This window comes from Acipenser ruthenus, chromosome 4 (genome assembly GCF_902713425.1).
Source record: "Acipenser ruthenus chromosome 4, fAciRut3.2 maternal haplotype, whole genome shotgun sequence".
Taxonomy (NCBI): domain Eukaryota; kingdom Metazoa; phylum Chordata; class Actinopteri; order Acipenseriformes; family Acipenseridae; genus Acipenser; species Acipenser ruthenus.
Window position 1 is genome coordinate 85,934,787 of NC_081192.1, and position 23,899 is coordinate 85,958,685.

General features: G+C 37.5%; 1 protein-coding gene across 5 annotated transcripts in view; it reads right to left on the minus strand.

Annotated features, from left to right (window-relative positions):
• LOC117400573 (arf-GAP with GTPase, ANK repeat and PH domain-containing protein 3-like) overlaps window positions 1–23,899 on the minus strand; it is a 215,215-nt gene that overhangs the window by 26,785 nt on the left and 164,531 nt on the right. For 3 of the 5 annotated variants that reach the window (XM_034000725.3, XM_034000727.3, XM_034000723.3), the window contains exons 12-13: window positions 20,393–20,566; window positions 9,340–9,501 (exon numbers count right to left, since the gene is read on the minus strand). In XM_034000725.3, the coding sequence (XP_033856616.1) occupies window positions 9,340–9,501; window positions 20,393–20,566 (336 nt within the window). The remainder of the gene's footprint in view (window positions 1–9,339; window positions 9,502–20,392; window positions 20,567–23,899) is intronic. The other 2 variants (XM_034000726.3, XM_034000724.3) reach the window with 1 other exon arrangement.

The following is a 23,899-nucleotide window of genomic DNA, read 5'->3' on the forward strand; positions in this document are numbered from 1 at the left end:
AATACTACCCACATTCTACTGCGCACGAAAAGCTAATTTGGGTCAGGTGTAAATTAACCTGGAACTCGTATGACTGTGTACATGGAAGCAGGGAACACCACATGCCTTCCTCCCCAGATCTACTGTACCTCAACTCCCTTTGTCTTGCTCATTATTAAAATACGTTTCATTGGGTTCCTAGATTATACACTTTCAATTTCTGATAATAACCATCAGAAGAAAACTAATTATTTTGTTGGCCGACCAGCCGATAAATTACAGGCATTCATACAGGTAATTTGATTAGGGACCACACACACACACAGAGGAGAGAGATTTATATATCAGCACAAATATACAAAAATAAATAAATAAATAAATAAATAAATAAATAAATAAATAAAATGTATCCCCGCTTGGCTGAGTTTAAAATTTTCCGCAACTGACGAGAAATTACATGTGAAATTGAAGCCTACTGTTAAAATAGCTCTACGTGAGAGGTGAGAATGAGTGTAATGGCAGACAGGTGATGGGAAGGTAACATACTGCTATTCATTTATTGGCCAGTACTAAAAGACAATTAATAAATGAAATGACAAACATTTCAACCAGGTCTTTCTCAATCTGATGTACAGTATATCAACAATAAGTGCATAATAGTGTGACATATGTACTACTCCACAATATCCCCTCCACAGAGGATTTAATCTCCAGATAATAATAATAATAATAATAATAATAATAATAATAATAATAAGATAGCAGGGTCAAAATACAAAATATGCCTTAGGGAACTCTAATCCAATTATAAAAGGCATTATTATTGACGTTACTATTATTAAAAAGGAAATGCAATGACTAAGTGGTTTGACTTCACAATCCATACTGTAGAATAGATGATGAAAACTGACCTCACAGACTTCCAGCTGAGGTTCCTGGTGATCTTTTAAAAGCCAGAGCACTCCCCCCCCCCCCCCCCCCCCCAGAGCCTGAGTGAGGAGGAATGTGAAGAACCTGCCACTTGTAATGCATGTTAACCCAGCGACCCCATTTCAAACAATATACAAGCAACAAGTCCTTTCAAATTAGAGCTAAATTAACAAAGCCGCTGCGACGGGCACGCATGAAGGAACGCAATTTAAATCCAATATGAAGGCGCGGTGCAGTAAAGGGCAAATATGATTTTGCCTTAATTAACACACTGCAATAGAAACGAAATAAGAAATGATGCTGCCGTTTAAGTGGGAAATGCACTTTCCCTTGCTCTGGGCTGACCTGCTAATGCCCCAGGTTGGAATTAAATCAGGTTTAATGCCAGAGTCATTACTGTATTTATGGCTGGATCATGAAAACAATGCCTTAAACTGTGCGCATTCCGTTTAACTCTTAGGCTAAAATGAACTGCATAATGCATGATAAAAAGGAAGTAATATCTAAGAGCTACTGTATTCCTAATAGACAGATTTACCAGTAAACTCTGACTACAACAATCCCAATAAACATGCACACATATAGATGTGACAGATGAAGAAATTCAAAACTATTCTTTGGAGCTTTTATACACATATCTTGCAAATCATTTTAAATGAGTTGTGGTCTTGTTGATTACATCTAGTACTATGCTAGTATCAGACATCTCCTGCCATTGTTGTGAATACAAAATTATAGTTTAAAACTGTATGTTCACATAAATATTTAAGTGGGTTGTACGCACAGAATTCTCAATGTACTAAAGAATGCATTTACAAATATTCATCAATTTGATACATAAAACTCTGCCACTATAGCCTTATCACCAGGGCTATGCACCTACAGCAGGTGTTAATAAACACCTTTCAAAACACGAAAACTTCAAAATCACGATAACATTCTCACAAACCCCTCATTCTGCTGCTGATTTACGTATTTTGCTTTTTCTCAAGACTGTTTTCACTTTCAGCTGAAGAAAGGTTATCCTTTTCGCTGCCAAGCACATTCCATTAAATTATTGATGCAACATACTGTAAAAGAAAACACGTTGTTGCAGCAATACAATAAACAGAAACCTGTGGAAGCAGGAGGGTTTTTTTTTTGAATGCATTGTATCATCAGCTTCCAAAACATCGCTGTCAAATCCTAATTGTTTAAAATAAATAAATAAATAAATAAATAAATAAATAAAAAGGTATGCTGATAACAAGTTGCACTGTAAGAAAGATGATTTCTTCCATATTGAGCCTTGGCAGTTGTGAATCTGCATCTGCATTGGTCTCACAAGGTTACAGCTTCACAACCAGATCAAAGCAAAGTCTCATGTGGCAAGAGAGAGACATGTTTTGGGGGAGATCACACACAGTAAATACCTATATTTTGACTTTATACCTTAATTCAAAACCTTCTTTCCTCACTCTGATTATTACCTCTAAAAGGTAACATCTTAGAAACAGAGGCTAACTGGGGTGAGCACCGAATCAAGATGCAGCACCGAGCTGGACTATCCTGAGGAAACCAATTCAAATTTCAGTAGTCCTCCAACTGACAGCTGAGTGATATCCCAAAAGATAGAAAAATCACCTGAAATCCTGTTTGTCCTAAAGGTCTACGATCCTTATTTTTGTAAGGCGTGTGTCTGTTTGGTTGGTAGGATGGTTGTATGGGGGCGACTAGTTGTATAATTTATTTTCAGTTAGGAGGGTATAAATATATCAGATCATTATAGGAAGCGGTGTTTCTGAATTCTGCGAATTAACACCCTTTTCAGTAGAACAAACAAAGAGAGCACCATTCGTAAATGTCAGAGCGCTGCATCCTCATTTTGCAGATCATTAAACCCAATATTCCTAACCTGTATTAGTGCAATCAGGACAGGGCCATTATACACAGTCAGGCCTCAGGGATACTCCAGCAAAATAGGAAAGAATTGCAAAGAAAACACACAACACACACAAGCAGACAAAGAAGCAAAGCATTAAAAAGAAAATAGCACTTTTAACTCTGATGCACTTGCACGCAGTGACAGCAAATCTTTTCCTCACCCAGTCGCGCAATCAGAGCTGGACCATTACAGAGGCTCAGGCTCTAGGGAGAGATTTGTGAAATGAGAGCAAATAGAGGATTGACAAAACAAAGTGTTGAGATAAACACCCATCATTAGAATAATCTAATCCTGAATTAGGCTCATGGTCTTGGCGAGGACTGGGGCCAGTGTGGAGGGTTTCTGGAGGCAGTAGGGGTATGTGGCTGAGCAATCACACCTAGCACACAAAAAAAACAACTTCTTATACTGTAGATGTTAACTGAGATACAAGCCTCTTTGTTGCAACTGGTTATAATGGGAGGTACTTTTTAAATACATCTTCAGTATTCAAGCTGACAAACCAATACAAACTCTATAGCAGTTTCAGCAAAGAACCATCCAAAGTCATCTTTGTTTGCATTTATTTCTGTTATACAGCTGTTGACATCTGTTTTCAAACAGCTGGCATTCTTAAGGATGAGTGTCTTTGGTTGCATCACCCTTCCAAGGGAATAATGAAATCAGATGGATCTTAACATTTCCCTTCCAAGCACACTGAATTCTTAAATAGCAGATCCCCAAGGGTCCCCTGAACAGGAGAGCACCAGGCCCACATAATCATACAAATAGGAGCAGGCGCCTATACTTAGGTATACACTGTATACAATGCAATCACTCATTTGGTTTTATGTATGAAGCCTATGCACCTGTCTCCGAAGAAAGCACCTCTACAGCTGAAGAGAAGTGCAATTGCATATAAGCACACAACCTATACATAAGCACATTAGTCTATTTGCATGATCATATGGTAGACAGAAGACAGAGAGCATTACATAGACTGGATCTGGTCAGCCAATGAGGATCCAGAGAGAGCAGTCACTATCCTACTGGTAGATGTCTCTAAAAGCTACTGGGACATACATACATACAGGCATTAACGCTTATATATTACCAGGCATGCTTTTTGTTACAATTCTGTTCAGTTCGACATCTAAAAAATCAAGTTCTAATGTAAACCTTTTTGAAAAGTTCTGGTTAGTGTCTTCATCAGAGTAAAAGTACAAGATCAGAAAGAAAGACTGAGAAAAAAAAGAAAAAAAAGCAAGACAAAGAAAATTAAAGAAAAAGAAAGTTAACATGATTTGCAGTAACAAAAACAAACAACTTGACAGTAAATCAAACTAAGAGAAGAGCTGTTTCAGTACATGCCAAAGCCTGGGCTTTGAAAATGACGTATTGATAAAACACTGAAGGGATATGGCTATTCGAGCTCCAGGAACAATGGGCATGATCCTCACTAATATGGGATAATCCTGGAGTTTACACTGGGATTAGATATACCCATCAAGAAGGGTTAGCTCAGACCTCCGGCAGAGCAGGGTGTATGACTGTGCAGGCAGCATAGCTGAAGCTGTCTGTTCATTCTGCCTGAATACTAGCCACAACACACAGTGCTAGTATACGGCACTGCCTGTGTTCAATATAGAGGCTCCATTCCAAGTCACTTCTCCGCTTGATCTTCTTAGTCAAACTTAATGGCTCAAGATGCGATCACCATAATTTACATGACCTTGCAACACATTCATGTCACTATCTGAAGTCTCCACATACAACAGTATACTCTAGGTACTGCATACAAGCATCATCAACTCCAGGACTCTACTATGCCATAATATTGCAAAACACACAGAACTAGGTGTGGCAATAGTTTAGAGTTTAAAAGTTATCAAAATGTAAAATGTTAAGAATTTTGTCTTAACGTTACCAGAAATATGCATGTGAAATATAGATTTTCCCTTCATGCTTATAGAATAGTAACTATACAGTGTAAGAATATTTATTTATATTTCAGTATTTATATATAATCCAAATACACATTAGTGTTGTACATACTATCGTAGTCTCTATACTATCACAGTGTTGCAGTGTTTCTTGTTATGGGTTATCTGAGTGGTTACCAACATTTAAAATATGTTCAAATTAAAATGTTTAAACAGTTAAAAGTGTTTAATATTAAAGTTGAAACGTTTAGGAAATTAAATGTAATCTAACATCATTAAAACACGCTCAGTAGTAAACTTATTTTGTACTTACATTTCCGTTACTGCAACAAAATCACCTCAATTCTCTATCTGGGGCTAAATAATATATGTGAATACTGTCATTCACTTGCAAACCTGTCCATCTAAATGGGTTCTCTCCCTCTAACTCAAAACACCCGTACTTCAGTACAGTGCTGTAAAATGCACAAAACAATGAACATTTGACACACTTTTTAAAAGAAATACATTAAATGACAGTCCCTGACAGTTGGCATTAATCACAGACGCCGCCCCAGAACAAAACTCTTTATCGGCCATCAATTTTCCTGTGGGTTTTAGACCTAAAAAACGAAGACAAAAAGCCCATCATTGGGCGGCCGCTGTGAAACACATTAAGGGGCTGTCAGCGGTCTCGCCATGCATCCTGCATCATTCTTTAAGCACATGAGAAGTTCATTATCCCTGGGAGCTCCGGCTATGACAGGGGAACAGGGATTAGGGGATGTCTACAAGGTGCATGACTGAGAGGTAAATGTTAAATCACATTTCAATATTAAATCAAGAAGTGCAGTTCATACTGTATAGATATTACCTGACTATGAAGGCAGGACTAAGAGTCTGGGTTAGCCTATAGTCAGATATGACACAAACGCCAATGAACATTTAGCAATAACAGAGACCAAAGGGAATCTCTTTGGGGATATGTACTGAATCTTTTCTACGGCCATCAGTAGTGTTCACTGCAGACCGATGTTACATAAGTTACAGGTGAAAAGTTGGCACTGGGAGGCCGTTTGTTGGAATAACAGCTCAGTCTTGGAATAGCAGGCTTGTAATAGTAAATAAACTGATTTATTATTTTTTTTTTAATCAGTTTTGTGTTTTCTTCAATCTCCATGCCTGCCATCTTGCTGGCAGGCCTGTATGGTTTTGTTCTTTTTGTCACAGAGTTGAAAAGTCACAATATCATATGATTTCTCAAGTCCAGGAAAAAAAAAAACCAAATACATATATAGCAGAAACACAGGGTGCTATGACAGTCCCACAGTTTTCAGGCTACAACCACAAACTGTCCTTTTAGGGCTGGAACTGCAGGCTTATTGCGGTTGTTTACTCTGGGTTGAACAGGTTCCAGCCGGTTTTACTGGATAAAATAAATAGTTATGTCTACTTTCTATAAGAGGTAAGACCTTGATGTGTGCTCAATTCTGAATTAAAAAGTAGTAATGTAAAAAATGCACAAATTTGCTGCTACATGTATTATATGTACCAGACTGAATAAGTGACATTTTTTTTGATCATCTCAGTTTTGTGCTGATGTAGTAACTTTTCAGAGGCTCCCTCGCATGTCTTGGCACATCCCCATTAACACGGCAACATTTTTTTTTTTTTTTTTTTTTTTTAAAAGGCAACAGCTCCTTTGATTTATGATACTTCAAAACAACTAAAATTCAATTTCTCTGTGCATTCTCTGGCTTTGATTACCTCGTAAATGAGATAAACTGATAGCAATTTATTCAAAGATCTAACCACCTTTCTTTTTTTTTTCTTTTGTTAAAGACAGACAACCTGGGATTTTACAGATGAGTGACTCAGATATTTTAGCAATATGTCTGTATTCTGGGATCGTTCACCAGAACAGACATGCAGATACTAATGGGATATTTATAAAAAATATGGACTAAAGATCCCAGAATTCTGAAGTGCTGATTATATTTTAGTAAATACATAAACTTAATTTATTTTGGATTGAAAAATGTATTTAGTATTGTAACATATGGACAGATATAAATCTAATTATGTTTTATTTTTTTCATATTTTTTACAGACAAAACTAGTATTCAAATAAAAAAAACAACCTGAAATGTGGAAACATGTAGAAAAAAATGGTTTCCAAAAAAATAGATTAAATTTATTTGGGTGTCAGTTATTATTAGTTCAAAGCAGAATGAAATTCAATGAAAATAAATCTTTCCAGTCAGAATATATATATTGCAAAAGTTCAAAAGCTTTAAACCGGGAGTTATTTAAAAGGCAGCTATGCTTGTAGTTAAGGTTGCTCTGCATGTGTTCTACACAGAATAATATTAACAACAAAGCAAACCAGAAATATGGTAAAAGACAGCTGATGTTACTTGGCATTTTATACAATGATAGCATTGAATAATAGCACAGAGTTCTATCTGAAACTTTGTGTTTAAAAAAGTCGCTATTGGGATTGTGCCACTGCACCTAAAATTTGACTTTGAAAAAATAGGTCTTTAAATAACTCCAACTTTGTGTTGGCTATCCATGCTTAATGTTGTAGAAGTTTAACTTTATATTTTATATATTTATATATATATATATATATATATATATATATATATATATATATATATATATATATATATATATTCTACTTCTTGTCTTTAACGTCACAGCAATGCAGGCAGCCATGACCGACAAAGTCTGAATTGCAGAACTGGCATGAGCACCAGGCAGCAACTCAGTACATGCATCGAGTTTCTAAAAACTGTACTATAAAAACCAGGGGAGTCGAGGAGACCACCTCATTTACAGCGTCAACTACAAACACTAAACAATTTCATAGAACATGTGAATATTATAAGGCATTATAAAACTAACCTAACACGATCATATTTTATAAATGTGTTTGTCTAAAAACACATCGTCTACTGCAGGTCTGGGGCCAGCCAGCTGGCTGTTTAATTTTCATTCACTTTTTTGCAAATAAGTTTTTAATATCGATAAGACTGAGTTTAGATTTTTAGTAGTGAAAGAAATATATATTTGTATTTCTTTTCTTTTTAATAATAAATGACATCTGAGACTATGCATGGAAGCCACTGTAAAATGACAGGCTTTCCTAATCTCTCAATTCTCCAATTCAAATTAGTAACTGGTACATGATTCGTTGCCTTTAGATCTGCAGCTCCCATTCCTCACTAAAAATGAAAAGAATGTGTACAAACTTCAAATGGCACTTGACCAGTTTTAAATACTGCACTTGGCTGCTCAGTTTGCTTTAAAACAAACACAAAAACTACCAACCCTTAATCCATAAATAATCCATAACTAATCTCGTCATCACCTGTGTGAACACATTGCTACCCCTCTGATTCTGTCAGCTGCATTTGTGATCTGTCACTGCGATTAACCTGGCAAAGTCTCGAACATAAAGGATCCCTCCGTTCACTCTTTATGCCCTCTCCTCGATTGATGCTGAAATTGTTTTGTCCGACTCCTATTCTAGCCCCACGTTCAGGCGGGCAGGCAGGAAGAAAAGAGTGAGACTAATCTAATCAGCGGAGATAATGGGAGCGGGAAGCAGCTGAACTCTTCACAACAGCTCACATACAATACGCAGTCATGAGCCTGACATGGTGGGAACTTGAGGAGAAATAATTTATACTCACTCTGCCCTGAGGAAGTACCATATAGCCTTTCGGTTTTTATTTTAATTTGTGTATTATTTAATTACCTGGATGTGGGGTCTTCTCTGTGCCTCCTTTATGGGAATCAATACTGAAGTTTTTAAAAAAATGACACTGAGGGCTCTGGCTGAAACATTTGTTAACTGGAAAACTCTTAAATGGTTAAACTAATTAGAAGGAGGATGATTTGCCCTATAATATTAGAACAGTAGCAGGAGCTCAGAAACCAGGGCCAAAGGACACCGCTGGAAATTAAATGGCGACAGACTTAGAATATGACAGGAGGAGTGATGTGTGCATGGAATGGGTTCCCAAGCCACATTGTTGATGCTAAATTATTGTGAACTTGTGATCCTTTAAAGACCAGACTTTGGGATGAACCAGGTCGTTAGGAACTGGAAGAGTATTAAATGGGCAAAATAGCCTCTGTAAAGGATAACAGCCTAGGGTGGGGAGTAGCAGGGGGGGGTATATTTTAAATATAGCAAATGTTTTGCTCTTATTAGTTATATAAGCCCAGTGATTGTGAATAAAATTAGACTTATTTTCCAATGTATTTAGTCCCCATAACTCTGGTTGTAGTGTTTGCCAAGGCCACAAACTTGACCTTAATTGATTTCTGTAATTATGTTTAGTAGAACTATACTGTGCAAACAATACTTTTTCATCACAAGCTAAGCACACCCCATTCAGGCCTTTCTGTACAGACCCATTTCAAAGCCCCAGAACTTAGCCTAGGATGCTTGTAGAAAGCCCGGGTGGCAGCCTTTGCCATTCTAAAGCTTGAATGAGCTGGTGATTCTCAAAGCAAAGCCGTTTTCAACTGCAGCAGCTGAAGTGGGTCAGGGAGTGAAGTTGAAGCGGCTTCCTCTATCCCACTACCTACCTTCGTTGCCTGTCGCGGGCCCATCTGGTTTTGTTGCACCCGTGCTCTTTTTCCGCCTGTGTTTCTTGCGGCTGGCGTGGGGCGACGGTGGGGGCTCCAGCTTTGGGCTATTTGTGCTCGACACAATGGGGCTGGAGCACAGAGAGTCTGTTGTCCCATTAGCTGTGAAAACATCAGAAGAATTCGGTGAAATATTGCATATGTGATAAAGACTGTCTTAAAAGGTGTGCTAACCTAGGTTTTAAATTCAATTTTCTTGCTGCATGTTTGCACTAGCAATATTATTCTGTTCTGGCCAAAATCCTAATCAGAGCTCAAATGCCAACAATGCTAAATGATTATGTATAGCCCTTAAAGTCATTCCAGTTATACAAGAAATATACATGGTATTACATTGGTTTTGATATGTGATGCATGTTGTCAGAATCAACAACATGCTTGAATATCTGTTGGTTACAACATGGCACTGGTCTTGAATCCATTGAAGTGGTCAAAATAAGACCGATTTGAATAACTTGCTGGCTATACACTTCACACAGTCTCGCTAATTATTAACCACACCATACAATAAGCTAATTTATTTTTTATTATTTTATGTGTTTGAATTTTGAAGCTTGAGTACATTTTATGACAAGTTGGTCAAATAAAATAAATAAAGAAGCCTGGAAAAAAAAAAACTGACTTGAACTATGTTTGCTTTAGGCCATCAATATGGGGATAATAAAACAAAAATAAAAGAAAAAAGCTGGAGTCATTAGAAAGGCTGTCAGAGATCTGGGGTACGCGCCACGCTTGGTAATAAATGGGTATGTTGGTAGCCAAGGGGAAAGCTTTCTGTCACAAAGGGTAGAGGACAGGATGCAGGTGATGCCTCTTGTAAGTGATTTTATAAATGTGATATTAACCTGCTCCCCAGTTCAGGAGGGGGGTTGCATCATCAGAACCATCGTTCCTGGTGCCTGTGACAGAGCTGAGGGAGCTCCAGTACACCCTTAGGACAGTCATTAGGTTTCACAGACAGCTGGGGGCAGGAAGGCCAAATGAGTCGCACCCACATTGGTCTGCTAAGCCCCAGCACGACACTGGCAGTGCTTTATTGTTTAACATAAAAGGTTCGTTGTAGTGTGTCAAACTACATTTATTTAATGTGGCTTCGGGTGAAAGAAGGGGGTTACATCCCAATGGATGGACATTTCATAATTAATGTGATCGTTGCTATTAGCCCGTGCACAATATCATCCCTAATTTGGCCATTAGTTATTCTGACAGTAGAGCCGGTTCCTATCTTTAAAAGTGAGCTGGGCACAGCAGGGGACAGCAGACCAAAGGTGGACAATCCCAGAGCACCCACAGCTACAGGCCATGCTGCTTATCTGGGGGCTAAGAGAAATCTAAAATACTTTCTGCAGCTCTACGTCTGCTGTTTCAATAGTAAATTCGGAGTGCTTGGATACATCATAGTCTGGGATGTGCTTGCTGTTGGTCAGGCTTCATTAGTAGCTTTGTGAAACAATAGAAGTTTCTTCCTGCAAGTTACTTATTTGGAAATTACTTCCCTTACAGTACGGCCAAGTTACAGCCCCTAAGTCTCCCAGAGCATGTCCTGTTGCTTCTACCCATAACGACAATGGCCATTTAAAATGAGATGCTTGGGGCAAGGGGCATGGACTGTTCCTTTAAAGCAGAAGGCCAAACTCCTATCAAAAAGCTCTGCTTATATATAACAGGGAACAGTTACATGACGACTCCTCGTTTAAATCTACATCATTGTGCCCTATGGTGAGCAGTTAATTTATACTGCCTGTTAAACTTATAAATGCCACTTTATATTCTCACTTTATAAAAGCCAGGGGTAGGTGAAGTGGCAGGTCTTTCATGCTTTTTACTTCTGAAGGCCTTGGTTCAAATCCAGAATAGGTGAAACAAGTTAGGTATTTGACATCACCACACAATTTGGCTCAACTGTCTGTCTTTGCTCAAGACAGGACCAGAGCATTTTGGTAAATTAAGTGGTATTAAATGATTCTGTTCTTTTTTTGCTATCAAATCAGTCCTTCCATCATATCAAGTCTGATATATCTGCCTGTTTGATGGTAGGCAATTTTCGATTTTAGACTTGTGTCTAGTTTTACCCTGAATTTGCCAGGTGAATTCATTGACGTTGCTTGCAAACAGCGATGGCGTGTGCTGGGAATGAGTGGAGATTAGAAGCAAAGCACAGAATATTTAATCACACAGCGACTTTCTGATATGAATTAAGACGCTCTAAAAGTGTGATTATAAATGATATGATTATTCTTTTCATTTATTTTTGTTTTCAGTAAACTCAATTATTAAGGTGACCAATGTTCTATTGTTTTCAGTGCAAACAAATAAATTATATTGTAGAGATTCAAGGAGCTCAGCAAAATCAAATTCTGTATTTTTCAAGAATGCAGTTTTAGAAATGTATTTCTACACTGCTTAAACTTAGAACACAGTTTAAAGTAGCAAAGAGAAAGGCTTGTTTACACACACACACAGGTCGGGCTAGCTTTTTTGTTCATGCGTTCCTGAAACGCACATGCCCAAAAGTTTGCCTCCCATCCATCAAATACTAAACTATTGTTAAGACAAAGGCTAATAAAACTCCAGGGATGTGCATTTTGGTACATTTTTATGAACTCTATGCCACATAGTAGTTTAAACAATCTCTGTCTGTGTATATTGTTATATACTAACAGTAGACCATTCGCATGACAACGAGATGGGATTGTAAGCACGGTTTGTTGCCTTTATCTGCGTGTGTTTTCATATTTGTCTGCATTCCCAAAATAAATAGTACATAAAGTTGACACCGCATTTTATTTATTTACTTTTTCATTCTTTGCCATTACAGTTTCTTCGCAGTAAATGGTGGCCATAGACACGTTTTCATAAAATAACAACATGAGGTTTACTTGTGCCTTTTTGTAGCTGAAGCAAACTGAAATTTAACTGTAAAAACTTAAAATAAAACAAAAACGTGGAAATGGCACTGTAAAATGAAGGGGAAAATAGTCACCATTTTGGTTCTCGTTTATTACATTCCACATAAAGTTGCAACAAAAAAATAAATATATAAAATCTATATAAAAATCACTACAGGCATTTCAGAATGACTTGCTTGCCTTTTTTCTGTCCCATGAGATTCTGACTCGCTCTAAAGCAGCACAACGCGTTTTTGACCCAGATGACTTTCCATATCTGGTTTGTTTACATTTTGCTGTCTAATACTTTTAAATAGAGGCTCAAGAGCTGCTGTGTCGATCTTGTGTTTTTTTTTTTTATATATTAATCTCACATATCACACTGAGCTCTTTTTCATTTGCCATTTTTTAAACTGTCACGCAGCTTCTGGTGAGGTGGTATATAAGTGCAAGGCATTTTTATCATTTCCAGCAAATACGAACATCTGCTTTTTGTATCCAAATACATGTCAAAAAATATTAAATTTGAATATTTATCCCAGCACGCATAAAAAAATGATATATATACATATATACACACACAGATAGATAGATAGATAGATAGATAGATAGATAGATAGATAGATAGATAGATATACACACACACACATACACACACACACTTGTAGTCAAAAGGTTACATACCCCAATGGAAATGTATAATTTCTAGAAATTTCTCAAATAGAATTAGGAAAAACCTTTTGTAGCAAACGTTTTGCTTTTGTGGATGAGGAAAAAAAGTTACAAGAAATAAAAAGTTACAATTGTTTATTTCAGCAATTTCTTTTGCAAAATACTACAAAAATGTTAATTTCAAAAGTATTCATACCCTTTGATGCAATGATAGTATTGTCTACAAGGTGCTAGAAATTTCAATGTGATAATGCAGAGCCTAATTCTAGAAAAGTCTAGAAAATGTTGGATTGTAGGTGAACATTCTTAGAGAGTATAAAAAGGTTAGTCATAGGATGATTACTGTCATTACCAATAAGTCAATATGGGAAAAAGTAAAGAGCTATCTGAAATTATTTATTGTCATAAAACTGGAGAAGGATAAAAGAAGATTTTCAAGCATTTGAGTATCCCAATATCAACTATTGTTTCTATTATCAAGAAGTACAAGACTCATGGTACTGTCACAACGCTCCCTCGGTCTGGAAGAAAGAAGGTTCTTTCACCAAGAACAAGTAGAATCGTGAGAAAGGTTAATAACAATCCGAGATTGACTGCCAAAGATATTCAAAGTGAACTGGCTGCAAGTGGGACTGGGGTTTCCATTTCAACCACATGTCGAGTATTGCATAGTGAAGGTCTCAATGGTCGCAAGCCAAAGAAAAAGCCACTCTTAGGAAGACGTCACACGGACAATGGCTTAAAGTTTGCAAAACGACATTTGAATGATGGATATGAGTTCTAGTCAAAGGTTTTGTGGAGTGATGAAACAAAAATCGAGCATATCTACTGTCATGCATGGACGTGATAATATCCTTCTATGGGGCTGTTTTTCCTCTAATGGTAAAGGAAATTTAGTTCCAATACATGGTAAAATGGATTCCATAGCATATCAAAAGATATTGGCCAATCACCTGAAACCCTCCGCTACAAAACTTGGTTAAAGTCCAACTGGACATTCCAACACAACGATCCAAAGCACACATCAAAATCTACTTCAGAATGATTAAAAGAAGAATATAATCAAGGTCCTGGAATGGCCTAGTCAAAGTCCCGATCTAAATCTGATTGAGAGTCTTTGGTATGAGTTGAAGAAGGCTGTGCACAAGAGAAATCCTCAGAATTTGAATGAACGGGAACAATTTTGCATTGGGAATGGTCAAAAAATCACTAAAGAATTTTTGACCATTCACTAACACCGACAAATATCCTAATCCTTTAAAAGAGGTTATTAAGGCCCTGTGAAAATCGCTGTGAAATACATTTTCTTTAAAATTCATGGCAGCGTTACAGGTAAAGTATCGTATTTAGCGGAACGTGCACGGAACTATTTTATAAATTGTGTGTACAGATTATTATTATTTTTTTAAACATCAAATAGAGATAAGTGCACTGACATCATCAAAATCAACGTAAAAGTTATTCAAGCACTTTACAATAGCTTGTGAAACGGTGTTGTAATTAACAGCCTGTAGATAAAGTGTATCTGCAAGGACAGCTTTCAGTTCTAGTATGTCAGATGCATTTTCACCATTTAGGTCTTGCAAAACAAATATAATGTGTAACGCATACTGATCTTGGGCATCAGTCAACTCGTCAGTGACCACTGACAAGCAACCAGACTGTTTTACCAATTCCATAATCTCCTGCTTGTGATACTCAGCAACTTTAGATAAGTATTCACGTCTCAGCTGGGCTGATGAAGCAATCACTCCACCATTTGATACACTCAGTCTGAAGAATTTACATAACTTTTGGTTGTCCAGTTTTTCAAGAGGGATATTTGTGCAAACAAACGCCTCTGTCAGTTCAAAACCTAATGTAAAGCAGTCGCAGTACTGCTATGCATTTACACCTTTCTCTTTTGGTGAACATGTAACTTAAGCATGGTCAACAATAACACTGTGTATGAGGGGACAAGGTTCGAGTGGGGGTGAGGTTGCAGGACGTACAGAAGAGCTTACCTCCAACGATGTGTAAAACTCCTGCTGGATACTGCTTTATGTGATCTGCTGCAGACACATTTTTTGCCTTGTTAGAGACATCCACTTGTTTACAGTGTGTAGTATTTTAAATTTCCAGCCTAGATCGCATAAAGTCACATCACATAATCACTGCACAGCCCTTGTGCATTGTACACGCAGGCACATAGCAGAGCTTTACAGTTTCGTTAATGAGTTTTTTTTGTATGAAATACAAATAATAATTATGAAATAATTTATTTTTATTTCTTAAGAATAATGATTTTCACAGGGCTTTAGTTATTATTGCTAAAGGTGCCTCAACTAGCTATTAATTTCATTTTCCTTGTCAGGGTATGAATAGTTTTGAAATAGCATTTTTGCAGTTTTGCAAAAAAAAATAAAAAAATGCTGAAATAAATAATTGTAGACATCTATTTCTTGTAACTTTTTTCCTCATCCACAAAAGCAAAACTTTTGCTACAAAAGACTTTTCATATAAAATTATTTGTTTTTGAGAAATTTCTACAAATTATAAATTTCCATTGGGGTTTGTAAACTTTTGACTACAACTGTATGTATACACTGAATTAATCTGAATTACTAACACTTAGTGTAAAACTTTAATATACATGTTACTACTAATCTCTTTTCAGATTCCTAAAAGGCCCCTTATACATGTATCAGTTTCCAAATCAACACTAATTGGGGTGTCTGGTTTAATTTTACCCCCCCCCCCCCCAACACAGAGATGTCATTAGCTGCCAGAGACAGCTGGGGGCGCAAGGCCTGACTGAACCCCCTCCCCCTACAACATCTGCCCTGCCACTACCCGCAACTCCCCACCTTATGGTTAAGCATAAAGGGTTTGTTGTAGTGTGTCAAACTACATTTATTTAATGTGGCTTCGGGTGAAAGAGGGGAAATCTCCAAGGAGGACAGTGTCAAACACTTTAATTATCAATTCTAAGCTTTTATATTTGGCAAAAGGACTCTGCTGTTTGTACCTTTCCCCAGAGCAGACCACACACAAGAGATGTCTGCTAGTCCAGATTCTGGTGTTTAATATTGCAACTAACACAATGTTGTGCTGGTGTATAGTATAACACAAAGACTTGCATGTCTGGACATTCACCTCTTGTTTTCACCTCGTATCGAACCTACTACAGCACTTCTAAATGTTGCACATGTCATTTATTCGTCACATGGTAAAACTATTCACAATCTAGTACATAATAATACAGTTCGTAGCCTGAAACATTTCCATCAACCAATTTCAATCAGTACAATACATGCAGTTGATGTGTCGAGATATTTGCCTTAGGGTGACCTGTGATTACAAGGCCTTATTATACAGCAGGCTGATTATAGCGCAAACGAGTTTGTGATGAAGAAAGGAAATAAGAGAGAGGACTGCTACTGTAATACATTTCAGGAGGCTGGATAGAGATATTCCACTCCGAGTAATTCAAGAGGGATTGAGTGCGGAGATGAATAAATCTATGCCCTCGGCACTGTACCAAATGTATCCTCAATCAAATCGTTCATTACAATTAATAGCAAAATTAGAAACAATCACAATCACAGGCTCCCCTAATTATCGTCAATTAGAGCTCGGTAATCAAGCCCTGATCCCCGCACTGCTGCTCCCTCACCACGAAATGTCAAATTTCATTAGAAACCAGAAACAAAATTCAAAACCCATAGCTTTCAGCCTTAACCGAGACATAGAATGGAGGGCTTCCCTGCACCAGTACAGAGCTAGTGGGGCAAGTAAAGATAATCAAATGGTTAAATTAAAATCAAAAGAGGAATGTGTTGGGGTGGTCCAACATTTTCAAGAACATACAGAACCACACTCTTTTTTTATATGAAGTCCAGAGTCCTATCTTCATTTTTGTGATTTAAGAGCTAAAAAAAGATAATTGGGTAACTGATAACGCAGACAAAATATCAATTGAAGGAAATAATTTTCAGACACATGCTGGAACATTCCCGAGATACCACAACCTCGAACATTCCTGTGCTCTGTTTAGGAATAAAAGTGTCCATACCATACAAAATATATGACTAACAATTATAGTAAAAGTATATTCTTGCAAAGTTTCATCAAACTTCTGAAGACATCCATTAGCCCAACAGATCCAGAATTTATGCCAAGGTATGGCACAGTGAGCATCAAGAGCATTGGCTAAGAATGTCCACACCAAGTTTTATTACAATAGGATTAACAGTTATAATGATAAATCTAAAAAAAATAAAAATAAAAACACACACACACACACACACACACTTATGCTTTGACTATGCATCCCCAGGAACACAATTCTTTTCCAGGGGATAATATTAGCCCCCTTCTCCACTGCAACATGTAATTAGAGATGGGACTGGGTGACCTACCGTTCCCTACCAGGTCATGTTACCCACCAATGTCACTGTTTAGTTGCATTCTCCAGTTTACCTAAGTGTGGCATGGATCCCAGTTTTTACACTCCATCAAAAGGCAACCATCCATCTTAGTGCCAAAGATGAGCCCAAAAGCACAATTGATTTTCTACCGTGCCCAATTCTCTCAGACCCCAACCCAGATCAGTAGTCCCAGCACTGGGTGACATATGCAACAAAGCAAGACAGTGTGCTTTTGTGCGTTAAAGTACACCTACATACCCATCACTAAAGGGTAATTCAGTGTAATGAGCTCTACATAACTTCTATATTCAACACAGTACTGACGGTCAGGAACACAAATCTGCACCTACAACAGAAACGAGTCTGTCTGGCACCAGCAGTCAGAATCAATTGACATAGTAGGTGGTCTGAAACAGGACTGCAATAAAAACAACTCAATCCAAATATATGCAATACTAATAGCTACTGTATTCCCAGTTAACAAGAGCAATTCCACACAATATGTAAAAGCAGTGTTGAGAATAAAATGTCAACCTGGAAAAGCCAAATGAAAGTGTTTTCAAGAGACCAATGTGCAGTGTACAAAATAGACGATACCTGCCGCTGACTGATACACTGGATGTAAACTTTATAAACCTACATTTTACTAGACCTGCATGTAGTCCGAAAAAAAAAACTGGACTTGTACACACACTCGCATACAGCACATACCATTCCCCCCCCCCAAAAAAAGATGAGTGCTAACAAACTGATTAATTCTGTTTCAGTGGGGAGCTGATGGAAGGGAGAATGATGGAGCCGCTGCATCAGCCTTCGTGAAATTGATAGTTTCTCACAGTTCTAAATGAGAGCCTCTCTCGTCTGCAAAACCGCGGGCTGCACGGTCGGACTCCGGCAATGATCATAAAGAGCACTCTTTAAACTGCAAAAACCCCTGGGACCTGGCAGGGAGGGGGAGCGCGGTACTAATGAGAACGACAAGGGGGCAAACATGCATGGAAATGACTGTTATTTCGTTGATGTGCATTTAAGTGCTTTTTTACTGCCAACCACAAAGCAACTGAAATAACCGGTGATGAATGTCGCCAGAAAAGCATTTATTTTCCAATTCTGGAAGAACTGGTTGCGCTCTGCAAATTTATTATTTTAATTCACTCAACTGCATTGAAATGATAGCGTGAGAGAGACAGAGAAAGAGTGGGTAAGGGAGGGAGAATGACTGGAAAAGAAATAACCCCTAATCTCAAAATTATTGTGCAAATATTAACAATACAAATTACCACAAATACAATAGCAATAATAATTTAGTACTATGATTTTAATGTTACTGGATATTGTTTAATAAGTAAAACATTCTATGATGTACATTTAGAAACACTAAAAAAAAGACAAAGATTTCAACTACAAGTCTTGCTCAAGGTCTTCATTATATACAGTAGTAGCTGCTGAGGTTTAACACAAAAGTCTGTTATTCATGTTCCATTTATTTTACAAATGTCAATTTGGGGGATCTTTTGGTTACACTTAAACACCCCCCTCCCCACACACACACAAAAAAAAGGAAAAAAAAATACTATGAAAACAATTATCTTATCTGGCTACAAAATGAATTTCCCTGAAGCAGGAAAGACAATCTTGCTTTGATTTAGTTTTTCAGGTTTAAAAGATTGATAATTTTAAGAAAGAAGTAAGCTGTGTTTTAATTGGTTGCTTTTATATTCTTTACTATGTACTTATTTAAGGAAAACAATCTTTACCGAAACAGTTTCTTAAATAGTAAGGCAGTTTAGCACTGTATATTCTAGAAGAAACCTTGAACCGAGAAAAGACATAGGGAGACCGACTGGCTATTAGAATGTCCTAAAGACTCAATTTCGACTATGAACAGCTAACGTGTTTCTACATCATTGTTTCATTGTGTACACTGGCTCAGGAGAGGACTGAGAATATATTAAAATCAGACAAGAGCATTCTGGCTTCCTTGCCCTGGGTGGACTGGCTTGCTGGAAGAACAGACACAATAGAGGACACACCTTGCTTGACTCCTGCTAATTAAAACCATTTTAATGGTAATGAAATAGATGCTGAAAGCAGCTGTAGCAACTGGATTTCTATGCAAACAGGCAACTGATCAGTATTGTGTTGTATATATTGATTAAAGTTATAGTCATCTTTATAATCTTTTCAAACATCTATTTTGGGTGGCAAATCAATTGTATGGTGTGAGTATAAATACAAGTATGCAACAATTGGATTTGGTTCTGTTATTAATACTTCCTGTATACTATCTATACACCCACTACATTGCTGATTAGCCTGTAGCTATTAGAGAATGTCCCCATTCACAGAGGTTGGGAAATGAAAGACTCTGATTCAATTAAAATCGGAGGGAGCTTTAGCCAGACCAGATACCTGGAGATAACAACCCTGGTTTTATAAGTAGTGTTATGAAAAGGACCTGTGCTTCTGAGATCTGATTAGGGTCTCAGAAAGAATACTTTGGTGTTGCTTTACTTGTACCTATAACAGTACTGTTATACAAATCTAATGCATAAATGTCTCAAAATATTTCCCTATCTATAAAGTATGACTTGTATGCACTAGTCATCAAAAAATGTCATAAAACATTACACTTTAAAAATGGTATGATCAAAAATGATGCTGCCTGGATACAAAATAAACTGATTCAATAATGGGAGTAGCTTTGGGATGCCTCGTTGTTAGAACTCAACACTTTACAGTCAAGACTTTATAGGAATTACCAGTAAGTGGATTAATGTCCAACCATTTGGGGCATTAGCAAAGTTTCCCAAACGGAAACAGTCTTTAAAATAAGAAAGGCTGACAAAAACAAACAAAGAAAAAATCATATATGAATTTTAGTGCATGATCTGGCTGTATGTTTGAGACAGCACAACAGTATGTGTTTACCAACACTATTTTGCCGCAGAAACAAAAAAACAAAAAGATGGCATGGAGAGATGTGGATGGTGATGAAGATGATGGAGGGTTCGGGTCCCTTACCGGCGCCGGTGCCGCTGCTGGGGGTGATGACGGCCTCGTTCCACTGGTCAGCACTGGACACTGAGAAGGAGCGCTGGTGCATCCCGTCGGGCTTGGCGCTGTAGGCCACTAGGTTGATGCCACTGACCGAGCGCTCTGACTGCAGGGAGCTGCTGCTGGTGGAGTGGGGGGCCCCTTGGTTAGGAAGAGAGGAGAGAGTGACCGTCAGCGTCCCGAACGTACCAGATTGAAGACGGGTTGTATTGTCAAAAATTCAAAAAGAGTGAGAACAGAGCCACCACCAAAAAAATACAACACAACAAAGAAACTGTATTAACTGTTCTCTTTTTCTGTATGTGGCATACAGGTTTAGATATAGTCAGGTCTTCTGTGTGTGAACATGCAGTCATTTCTATCACAGTTCTATCATGAATCAATAGTGAAACATAAACAGCTGGTTTCACATAACCCTATTGCCCCTAATATTAGACTACCTTATTTAACATAGCATTGGTAGTCTAGGATTAGTGCTAATCTGGGATTGTGAAACCAGACAAAAAATGACTAAACATACAAAGGTAGAACCTGATTTTGCCCAATAAGTTACCAAAATACATACATAAATAAACTACATACAGTAACTAAGAATTATGTCCTGGCAATTGTCTGATACTTACATATTTGTTTTGCTTTTTATGGCACAATAATTACAGAGCATGGTGGATATCATTCTAGTGCATTTTAATTTTCCAGTGAAAGTATTTAAAAGGTAATTTTTACAAAAGTTTTGTCACTGAATTCATATGAATTTGTCTGCAAACATCACATCATTCTAGCAGATAAGACTTGGGGGTGGGGGGGGTGCTTGTGTTAGCAACATAATATTTATTGTATGTGGCACAAAGCATAATGCCAAGTAAAAAAACGTCCTCTTTTTTACTTTTTTTTTTGCACAATGCACATAAGAAACAAACAGTACAAGCTTGAAGACAGAGTGGTGCATGGCGCACCTTGAGAAGACGGATTGGAATGTTAGATTCTGCTCTGTTGCTTCTGTCTGCATGGTCTTCATGGACACTGCTCACTCAAAGCCTACTACTCAAATTTAATCCCAAAATATATTTTAAACATCATCGCCAACTGTTCTGTAAATGCAATACACATTAAACTAAATTATATACTGCTTACAAATGATAGCCTAAAAAAAAATTATAAATATTTTTTTTTATAGAAAAATGACAAACAAACAAGCTCTGTACCGAGTGGCAGATACAAGCTGGGTGATAAAGCTGGTAATTTCAAATCATTTCTATCAGTTCTGCTTGGTCTCTCCATCTCCCGGTTCCTGTGTCTCTCTGAATTGCCATGCCACTGCCTTTTTCATGTTCATCATTACCAGTACATGTGTAAACGATTCCTCTGACTCGCTCTCTAATTAGCCCTTAATTAACAAGATACACTCCGAACGGTAATTATCTTGCTTCAGCCCCCTGACTGGCACATCCATCTCTCCCAGCGTCTACTAACAGACTCTACATTTACCAATCAGGAGCGCCACAACCATTTTACACCCTGCTGCCTCAGAATCTTTATTAATTAATTTAACCCGCACAACAACTATAAGGCAGCTCTTTATCATCATACTGAATCCCACTGCAGCGGAAACGAAGGTGGTCAGCCTTTGTGTACATATTGTTTACACTATCACACGTATGTGTGCCATTTGAGCACCAATGTTACTTATCATTATTGTGCTTATACCTCTATAGCTTGCATACTTCACCAGCAATAACATACCCACTTCTGTTTGTTAAGCACCCACGGGATTGGAATAATGTCATGGCCATTGCATTCCTTTATCCTTTCATTAATATAAGTAACAGGTTAGTTAAGTAGTCACTGCACATTTAAAACATTTTAATTGTGCATCTCTTTTTGCATTAGCACTAGATTTAACCAATATTGATCTTAATTAGTACAAATCTGTAAAGCAGTAAAGGGAAAGGGGTTACTGAGGTCAAGCAATGTTGTGGTAGTATGGCAAGTTGCAGTGTAGTACTCAGATAACATGAATTCAATATTATGTTATTGAATCTCGGTTGTAAAGTAGAAATCGGATTGCCATGGATGAGTGCAAGAACAGGGCTGCGAATCTGGGATACAAATACAGTATGGGTGAAAAGGAAAATATCATTCAGCTATTTCAGCTACTGTTGGTGCATTTAAATCGCAGGATTAACACATAGGTAGTCCACCGCCAAATTGTATTTGTAGCAAGGTTAGTTAAGCAAAGGTGGGCAAGTATACTGTAAAGTATGCAAGCAGAGTTACAGAGCGAGTAGCAGATAGAAAAAACAACAGTGGAAAAGAGGTCTGAAGATTAGCGCTCTTGGTATAACAACAACCACCTTTGAAGTTTATAATCAAAGCCAAAACACCACCCATAGCCTCAGGAAAAATAATTTTTAAAACTAGGGAACCAACCTTTTGCTGAACTCTTGCCCTCTTTTGAGACCAGAGACAAAACAAACACTTGGTAAAATCCTGTTCCACTCTATTGTAGCTGTAAATGGTTTTCAGATCCAGATAATGTCCCTCCAGATCGAATGCTAGTTAACTGTCTTTCTCTCTAACAAACTGGAAGAGTCCAACCTTCTTTCGGTCAGCGAAGGTTTCTTTTGTAACCCTAGAGATGAACTGCACTGCTGATCTGAGGCCAGTGCTTTCCCGTCAGAAGCACTGCTGAACCTCAACTCCATGAGAACCGCCTAACCACGAGCGGTGAAAATAACACTAGAAAAATAAAAGGTCTTATGAAAAAAGAAAAAAAAAAAACATTTATGAGCTAGACGAGAACAGAAAACCTAATCCACATGCACTCCTACTGTGAGCAGAGTTCCATCAAGTGAAAATGTAAATACAAAAGCACAGCTGGTGAGTTCAGATGGGTTTGCTAAATGTACCTGAAGCAGATAACTTTGCCTTTAATGTATACCATCTTCCAATGAACTATTTACCACTAAAAAAAAACTGAACGTTTAAAACAATATTTCATTCCGTATACGAAAGGGACATATTGGTTCCTTTTTTATTGAAAGAGAACATGTAAATGCCATTTTCCTTCCTGTTCTATGGTGTTTAAAATAATTGAGTGATTCTGGTTTCTGTTGTTCCAATACTAACCTATTATCATTTTTCTCTAAATCTGCCTTTGAGCTTTTCTGAGGAGTGCCAGGACCAAACAGCTTTGCTCCTTTCATTGAAATCTTGTGACAATATGATCTGCCAACGCCACCTACTCTGCATATAAAGAGTGTGAGAAGGTGGGCCTGTCAGAGTTGAAAGGTCACATTGCCCCATTATTTGAATGGAATGAAGAAGGCTTGTCCACTTAGGATTGTCCAGATAAGCTCATAGCCAGATAAAAGAAGATTTAGACCAATTATAATTTAATATTGGAGTAACAGAACCAGTCAATTAAAACAAATGCCATAAATTAAGTGAAATATAGGAAAGCAATTAATTATG